The following is a 9,677-nucleotide window of genomic DNA, read 5'->3' on the forward strand; positions in this document are numbered from 1 at the left end:
TGTTTATACAAACGAGAATCTCAGTAAACAAAATGCATCTAATGCTTGGTAAGCCCATCAAATGAAGAAGGAAGGCAAGATACAAGGGACTTGGACGTCCAACTGCAAAATCTACATAAAGCCAAACGGATCATGTCCTGTGAATACCAGACCGGTTCAGATCAGAGTGCTGGAGGAGTTGGACAAATTTGTAAATTTAGATATGTCTGGCCCTATGAAAAAAAAATCCATGAGCTCATGCCACAATCAAATCATCACATAGTAAACTGCAAGAACTGAGGGATTTGGCTGCACGTTATGACAAAATAAACTTGGAAACAAATCACCATTCAACATGAACTAAGATGTTGATTCGGACTACCATGACTACTGTAATGAAATGGGCAAATGCGAATACCACGTCAGCTCAACCGCCGCATCGTTTTGGATGGAAAGCTGCCCATAATTCATTGCAACAGCAGGAGTCTAATCGCCAATTTTGGAAAAATACAGGATTATCTATTGACGTTGGATAATCCCTTTAATATCTATGCAATCAGAATTTTGGACGAAAGATGGTATGGAAGAGGGGGCTTCACCTTAAAGATACAAATTTGTCCACAGGAGGAGAATCAAAAAGGAGGCCTCCCTTTGTGGAGATCGCCACACTGAAATAATAATGTTTGTGCATTTGAAGGTCTTAAAAACAAAACGGTGAAGAGTTCATTGCTAAAACAATATCAGTATTGAGGTGAAAGATGAAATCTCTCAGTAATTATGACTACATCTGCTTGTATTATATCTAACATTCCAAGCAGAGCTGGTGTCCTAGATAAAAAGACTGCATTGCTATCTCATAAACCTTTATTATAAAGACTGTATACAACTTAGAATATCACTCTTTTTGTGGTTGCAAAAGTAACATATAGGATGTGTAATTATGGAGCTAAGTGATGTAAATTGATGGTTGGAATCAGGGCGGTACTAGACAAACAAAATTACTTCATTCCATTGCCCATTTCAGCAAGTCATGTGTTAACAGTGCATGAAATAAAATTGTGATGAATGGTGACAATGGTGAACTAGCCGAAATAAACAAAGCATTAGTATTGTAAATGATTCTCTGATCATATTGAACAAATAAATTCTTAAATACAATAAACATTTATTAGACTAATAATACAATCAAAAATGTTGGGACATTAAATATAGATTATATGAATGAATATAGTTTACAAAAAATTACAAAGCATCTTTCACAGTGAGCTAATACTAAATATTGAATTCTGATTTCGCTCATGGCATTGCATGTATTGAAAAAAAATCCCCAAAATGGGATGCTGATACGAGTTCACAACTTAGAAACAACTCCAACAATGATCTGTGAAGGCTCTGAATGTCCAAGTTCCTTCTTTGGTTCCTGAGTGGTTCTGCCTTCTCTACATCCATCAGGCCCTTTAGGCACAGTTGGTGGGCAGCATGGTAGGTAACGACTCCATGGCAGAGAAGACAAGGAAGCACTCAGGCCAAAAGGCAGGTCATAGACTTCTTTACTCTCCAGTGTGTTGAAGGAGCTGTCCTCGTGCGCTTTGTTCCAGGCTAGAATGCCTCGTTCTTCCTTTGTGCCTGTTAAACATGCAAGAATTGAAAGAAATGTGCACGCCATACTAAACACACCTTTGCTTATAAGTTTTCAACGCATGGATTCACCCGATTCTAGCCTTGTTTTGGGAATCGATGCTCTAACTAGAAAATATATATATTCTTTTTTTTTTATTATTATGTTCCGAATAACATTGCTCTCGTGCCAGGAGACTCTGCAGAAGTGAGTTGGGGAGGTTTATTTAGACAAAGGTAGTGCTTTGCTGCCATTTTGTGGCTTTTATAAGAAACTATTTACCCTATTACTGACACGTAGTTTTACTTCTTACACGGGGCTAATTGTGACCAAATACTGTGATTTGTTTATTTTTGCTGTATAGCTCTCTCTAGAGTCATTTTTTGTTAATGCCACAATGATGAATACATTGTCTATTGTCTATATTCATGCAAAATATAAACAAAAAAATGTAATTTAGTTCTTAGTATTGCCTCATTGTATTTTCATGAGGCACTGTGAAGCCATTTTTCAGATTTTTGTTATTCTAAAAACATCACCCCATGTCATAGAGTGCGGTGTTACCTGGAATTGTGTTGTCTAGTAAGAAACCAAAGAAACCTCCAACAAACATGCTGGTTGTGAGAAGGACTTGCAGCACTTGGTCTATCTCAGTCACACCTGAACAACACAGTGACACCATGACACAATTTGTATTGTGTGTGTTTGTGTGCGTGTTGATGTGTGTTTTTGAATCATTTTTCTAAGTAACGTGAAATTAAATGTTACCTGTTGAAATTGCCGTGGGGTTCTTTAGTATCCAGTTTGGTATGACAAGACCCGAGAACATGGAGAAACCAAACACGAAGATGTTGCGAGATGAGTTCAAATCTAAATACTAAAAAAAAAAAAAATTTGCTTGACGGTTCCGATATAACAAACTTGTAACATCTTGTCAAAATGTCAGTCTGTTTGGGAACAGTTTGCCACAGTGTGTTTCATTAATCTTGAAATACATCCATCATCCTCATCAGGATCTTGGGTGAGCTGGAGGTGTGGTTTGTTGCAACTACAATTTTCCCTTTGTTGTTGAGCCGCTTAAAAATGCAGAGAATATTTTGTTACAGGCTTCAATAAGATTTAATATTTGCTGTTGTTGTTTCTGTTTTGGACTCAATCATACTATCTTGCTGGTAGGCGAGTGTAAAAGGAAAAAAAATGTAATCATCTCGCTCTTTCACAAGAATACAAATATTTTATACACTTATGTTATGTGCTCACCTGTAGATTAGAAATCCCTGCAGCAGAAATGACTCCAAACATAACCATAAACATCCCCCCTACAACAGGTGTTGGGATGGTTGAAAAAATAGCTCCCACTTTTCCAAAAACACCAATAACAATCATGAAGACACCCGCAGCGACAATCACCATACGACTGCCAACCTGTGGAGGAAGTGAAAAAAGTCATTTGAATGTTATATTCAGTCCACAATTCAAACTACATTCAGCATGACTCACCTTGGTGATACCGAGTGCTCCCACATTCTCGCTGTATGAGGTGGTACCATTTCCTGTCCCCCAGGCTCCAGCCAGCAGACACCCAATCCCCTCAATCCCAATGCCCCGGTTGATTGCATGTTTAGGTGGTGGCGGAGCCCCCGATAGCCTGGCGCAGGCATGGTAATCCCCAACGGACTCTATCATGGATGAAATCACACCGGCAAAAATGCCAAGTACCCCTGCCACGCTCACGGTGGGCATCCCCCATTGACCTAAGTGAAAAGTGGAGGCTTCATAATATGGAATTCCATGAAATCCCATTCAATGAGTACAACCTCATGGGTTCTTACCTGGATAGGGGAATGTAAACCAAGGAGCTTTACCCACGACGTCGCCTTTGAGATCAGTACGAGCCAAGTAGCCATACTGCTCTGGATCAGAGGGAAGTACACTGTAGGTTGTTAAAATATAGCACAGGAGCCAGGACAAGGAGATTCCAAGCAGAACCTGAAGGGACAAACAAAATACCGTATTTTCCGCACTATAAAGCGCACCGGATTACAAGGCGCACCTTCAATGAATGGCCCGTTTTAAAACTTTGTCCATATATAAGGCGCACCGGATTATAAGGCGCACCTTCAATGAATGGCCCATTTTAAAACTTTGTCCTTATATAAGACATATACATTTGGCCCGCGGGCCGGACTTTGGACACGCCTGCTGTAGTGGCTCAATATTGGTCCATATATAAGGCGCATCTGATTATAAGGCGCACTGTCAGCTTTTGAGAAAATCTGAGGTTTTTAGGTGCGCCTTATAATGCGGTTCCAAAGTAGGGATGGGCATTTAGCGTGATGATCAGCTGCGGGTCATGTAATGAAATTAAATGTTACTTTTGGGATGGCAGATTCTGTCTAAATGTTCTGAACTCCTGCTTTCGAGTTCTACCTGATGTTTGCCCCCGCCCCGAGACTGCAAATTGGCATGGACTGAATTAATAGCGCCTCTGCTGCTTGCTTTGCAATTCAGTTTGCCTAACAATAGCTTATCCCTTGCCCCCCAAAATAGTGAAGTGATTTAATACAAAAATACTGTGAAAAAAGAAAGATATTTAAAAATATTTTACATACAGGGAGAATCTGGAAGATGTAAACACGCCTGGAGTGTAGTTTTTTATCCTTGCTGTACGTCAGCAAAGACACAGGGATGTGACGAAGGTACTGTGAGAAAATGATGATGAGGACAGTGGTTCTGGATGAAGAAAAGAGAAATATCACAATAATTAATGTACATTTTTGATTCGAAGGCATTTGACAAAATATAAAGTATTGCAACTACAGTAGGCTCTTGGATCATTGAACTTTTAATAGGATTTTCTCTTGTGCTTCTAGTGAAGATTAAGCATTTACCCCACAGTTCAATGAACAGCTGAACCATTTATTCAAATGTGTGAGGTATGCGCGTTGACAAAAAAAAGCATTTGATCGGAAACACATTTCAAGAACACCTCGACGGTATTATTACAATTAAAAAAAAGAAACCCCAGATCATATGAAGTCCAAAAGTGCACAGACTTTACAAACTGACTTTAGTCATATCACTTACAAGGTTGAGATTCCCCAGTGGTTCCCTGCACTGGCACCAGCAGAGTCAAACAGAGAGAGTCCAATGAGAGAGATGGTGGGGGCTATGGTGAGAGGTCCAATGAAACGCATGAAGATGCCAATCAGTCCAGAGAAACCAATGAACACTTGCAAGAGTGAGCCCACCATAATGGACCCCTGCACCTGGACACAAACAGGGTACAGTGTACGTATGATCCTCAAGTCAGTAGTCAAACGGATATTTGTACTTTTGGTTCATTTAAAAAGGTAAAACATTTTTTATTGCACATCCATGCCAATTAAACATTCCGATTAAAAAAAATGAAATAGTCCGTTTAAGTCACTAGTGAGTATTTTCTGTTCTCAAAGAATTGTATTGTGTGTAAAACAAGAAGGGAACTTAACTGGTTTGGTTTGGTGTGGTTTGGTTTGGTTTGGTGTGGTTTGGTTTGGTTTGAACAAGACCAAAACTGACAGAGCACATTGTGGTCAATATGCACTGAAAGCTCTTATGTCCCCTAATTAACTTACTGCTCTCATTCTAGTCTGCCACACTTCTATGAATTCACTAGAAGATGTATTGACGAGGCTTGCGTTCTGCGTCCAAGCAGGACAAGTCCACTCTGGCATTGACAGCATCGCCATGGACGGTGCAAGCAATGTGAATGTCCCACCTTGAAGAATTGGCAATCTGCGAACCATAAGAGAAAATAGGTTACGATAGATCAGGGGTCACCAATGATAAATAGAAAGGACGCCTTGTTTGATACACACGAGAAAACTAGTAATAATATTGATCCACCGAGGACAGGCTGCTGGAACCTATGCTAGCTGGACTATGTATGAGATGTAGGATACACCCTGAACCGGGCACATGTTCACAATGTTACGTAAACATTCTGCCCATCCTATCATGTGTCGCAACAAACAGATGTCATCGAGTCCGAAAGTAGTTTACAATCGATTAGATTAGATTTAACTTTAGTATCATTGCGTGTTCCAAATACAAGGCAACAAAAAGTAGATTGCATCCAACCAAAGTGCATAAATAGCATATACAGTATATACTATAAAAGCTGGTACGGGACAATGTAAACCATAAACATACTGTATGTCAACACCAGGAAACGAAACCCGATGTGCACTGTTCAAGTTCCATGTTTATCTGCTCCTGAGCATTTAGGGAAAGACAAAAATGCACCAGTGGCCCTGAGCCAAGGCAGTGTGGATTTAGTGAGAACAAGATTCTATTGATAATATGTAAGTTGGGGAAATTCTTTCCCTAATCCTGGTCTGACACCAATATTCAGCATGACTCGGACTGCACTGCAAGTGTTACAATTGTAAAACTTCCTACGAATTCATGGCTCTTCAAAAATAACATCCAGTATCAAAACACAAACTACCAAACAATCCAATGCATCTCACCAAGCAAAATACAATAATCAACCCAAAACTGAGCATTGGGAACCTATGGAGAGCAAAACATTCATCCATCCAGTCTTATTTGAAATAAATTTAAAAAAATCAAGATTTCAATTGATTTGTTTGATATTTTCTGAGAGCCTTCATGTATCCCCACAAGCTGCTGTTAGTGGCAATGGCATAAGAAAATGATAATGTATCACTCTTTCAACAAATAGTAATTAACATTAAATATAAAGCTGTTATTGGCTGCCAACCAGTTCAGGGTGTGCCCCGCCTACTGCCCAAAGTCAGCTGGTATAGACTCCACCATACTTGTAAACCTGTGTGAGGCAAAACCGGTTCCAAAAATGGATGGATGGATGGATGGACAGGAAGGACGGGATGGATGGACAGACAAATAGTAACAAAAGCTTTACGAAAAATGCCATTGACACGTTGCAGACCGTATTTTTTAGTCTTATCTACCTGATGCCAAAAGTAACTTGCAGCAGAGTGCAGATTCCAGACACGAAGAAGATGGTGCTAATGAGGTGACTCTGTGTGACGGCATCATGTTGAAGACACAAGCCTTGTGAGAGGATCAATGGGATGGCAATGATACCTCCAAATGCTGTCAAGCAGTGCTGAACAAACAAAATGCACACTTAATTTGAGACCTTGTTCATCAGCTAAAAAGCACATTATTGAACAAGCAATATATACACAGTTAAGTGCAAAGTTACCCCAGGGGTATGAATAATTTTGTATGTATAGATATACAGGGGGTCCTCGATTTACGACGTCGATCCATTCCTACGTATGCGATGTAAACCGAATTTCAGTATAAATTGGAACAGTAATAAAACTGTATTAATAGTAATAAAATGAAACAGTACAGTAATAAAAGTAAGAAAATAAAAATCGGAACAGTAATAAAGCCATAATACCATAATGAAGATGATAACACACGCGAGACACGGCAGTCTAAAACTGCGTATGTATAACGTGAGTGGGTAACGCCGTCTTCCTAATATAAAAACTAATAGAGACGTGTGTCGTAAACACAAACCAGCGTAACTTGAAGACGTCGTAAACTGAGGACCCCCTGTATTATTTTTATTTTATATTTTTGGTTTTATATATATATACACTGGCTCACTTTGTAATATACCGTAATTTTCGGACTATAAGTCGCACCGGAGTATAAGTCGCACCAGCCATAAAATGCCCAAAAAAGTGAAAAAAACCCATATATATGTATATAAATCGCTCCTGAGTATAAGTCGCCCCCCCCACCCAAACTATGAAAAAAAACCGCGACTTATAGTCCGAAAATTACGGTAGTATAATTGCAAGCACAATGAAGTAATGTCAGTCATCTAGTGGTGAATGGTGATTTTATAACTAAAATATACAGTGGACCTTGTTCATTTGGGGGGATGGGCACTAGGTCAGCCTGCAAATAAAAATCTGCATATAATTTATGCCCATTGAAATGCATTTGAAATGTATTCCCGTTAAAAAAAAAATCCTGATAAACCTGCAATATTGTCTCCACTGCAAAAATACGAATGAGTAAATAAACAAACAAACAAACAAACAAACATTCTATACATTATGGGTACTGGTCCTTAATGAGGAAAAGCGTAATAGAAAATAGATGAGTATGTGTATACCTATAGAAGCTACCGTAATTTTCGGACTATAAGTCGCGGTTTTTTTTCATAGTTTGGGTGGGGGGGCGACTTATACTCAGGAGCGATTTATATACATATATATGGTTTTTTTTCACTTTTTTGGGCATTTTATGGCTGGTGCGACTTATACTCCGGTGCGACTTATAGTCCGAAAATTACGGTAATATCATTTTACATACATCTTAATGGGAAAGTTTGCTAAACACATAAGGCAAGCACTTCTTGACGGCAACATCCCAACTGTGACTGAAACGAATTTCACCATTAGGTCCACATATACTAGAAAAACCAAGCAAGTCTAACAAACCACGAAGAAGACATTAAGTAACATGATGCCTCATTTGACAAAAGGTTTTCATTGTCTTGTCTTCTAATGCTTTTGTTTGGGTGCGTGGTTTTGTTGACATACCTGAATACCAAGAAGGATACACAAGTACCAAGGCGGTACATCTGTTACGCAATAAGCCAACTTGCTTCCCTCTTCGTCCATTGGAGTGTCAACGTCCTCTCCATGTTTGGTTTCATGTAACTCACAGACGCGGCTTTCAAGCTCGAATGTAAACAAAAAGATCATAATCTCAGAAATACTGCTTATTGTGTAGTGTGTGCATAACTAATACCTGAACAAACTGTGAACACTTTCTCGCAGTCAACAATCACAAATTTCCAAAGAATATTATTTTTATCTCCGTTAATAATAATAATAATAATAATAATAATATACATGTTATAGATAGATAGATAGATAGATAGATAGATAGATAGATAGATAGATAGATAGATAGATAGATAGATAGATAGATAGATAGATAGATAGATAGATAGATAGATAGATTATAATATACTTGTTATTATTATTATTACTATTATTATTGTTATTATTATTATTATTATTATTATCTCCTTTACACACATCACCTTTAAGGGCATTGATGGATGAGAACATTTTAAGTTATACACACGCACGCACACCAACCCACCCACCCTTAAGGGCATTGATGGATGAGAAAATTTTAAGTTACACACACGCACACCCACACACACACACACTCACACACACACGTACAAATTCATACACACAATAACACTGCGGGTCAAATTTAGCCCGCGGGCCAGACAGACGGACAGATAGATATATGGATATAGATATAGATAGAACACTTTTGTTACTTTTAACTGTTTCATTTTCACATCCAGTGTTTGATTAAGTATAAATGCGTATGAGGAAATAATTGCTTAAAAAATGTTGTGGAAGAGGAAATAAATGATCTACTCACTGCAAATGCGTAGTTGTCACCATTGCTTTCCTTTTCTGGAGCCATCTTTACTTCAGGAGGCTGTCACAAAATCAAACAAATAAGAGCAAAACTTAGAAACAATTAGCTGGGAGGGAATGGACTGCAACTGGGGAGAAGTGAAGAAATGATCATGTAGGGAGGTGGGAGGGAGAGCTGGGCAGTGTAAGAAGGAGGTATCAAAGTTCAAACACGAGACTCTGCTCATGTCTGTTGAAATGGGTCGCACCCACAGCCCATGTGATGCCCATTAGAACAGTAAATAGCAGCTGACCCGCTTGTCAGTGGTCGGCGGCACCAGGGGACACTCAGACAGCATCCGTTTGTTTTCATTATTCAATTAGGAGGCAGGAATTTTTGACAAGCCAGAGCAAAGAGGAAAAAAGTGGCCACCCCTTCCAAATCATACTTTCTCAGGGTGGACTTATTTGAACCATAACTAAGAAACATCTGGGATGCTTACAAGACTTACAATTCATACATTTATCAGATAGAATAGTATTTTATGTATACTTGTCTTACGAGTATACGGACTCATATAAGTAGTGCTGTATATTTGTATTGTATCTTTTACCTATGGATAACTGATTTCATA

General features: G+C 38.8%; 1 protein-coding gene across 1 annotated transcript; it reads right to left on the reverse strand.

Moving 5' to 3' along the window:
• Window positions 1–825: 825 nt before the first annotated feature.
• On the reverse strand, window positions 826–9,290 carry zgc:110789 (Xan_ur_permease domain-containing protein). The gene is made up of 12 exons (XM_037255020.1): window positions 9,065–9,290; window positions 8,197–8,337; window positions 6,577–6,734; window positions 5,215–5,374; window positions 4,685–4,866; window positions 4,210–4,330; window positions 3,430–3,586; window positions 3,098–3,351; window positions 2,858–3,022; window positions 2,366–2,474; window positions 2,162–2,257; window positions 826–1,605 (listed from the first exon to the last, which is right to left on the reverse strand). The coding sequence occupies exons 1-12, from the start codon at window positions 9,107–9,109 to the stop codon at window positions 1,331–1,333; spliced, it is 1,863 nt and encodes a 620-aa protein (XP_037110915.1). The 5' UTR covers window positions 9,110–9,290; the 3' UTR covers window positions 826–1,330.
• Between the last annotated feature and the right edge of the window lie 387 nt (window positions 9,291–9,677).

The sequence above is a fragment of the Syngnathus acus genome, chromosome 6, assembly GCF_901709675.1.
Source record: "Syngnathus acus chromosome 6, fSynAcu1.2, whole genome shotgun sequence".
In the NCBI taxonomy this organism is placed as follows: Eukaryota; Metazoa; Chordata; class Actinopteri; order Syngnathiformes; family Syngnathidae; genus Syngnathus; species Syngnathus acus.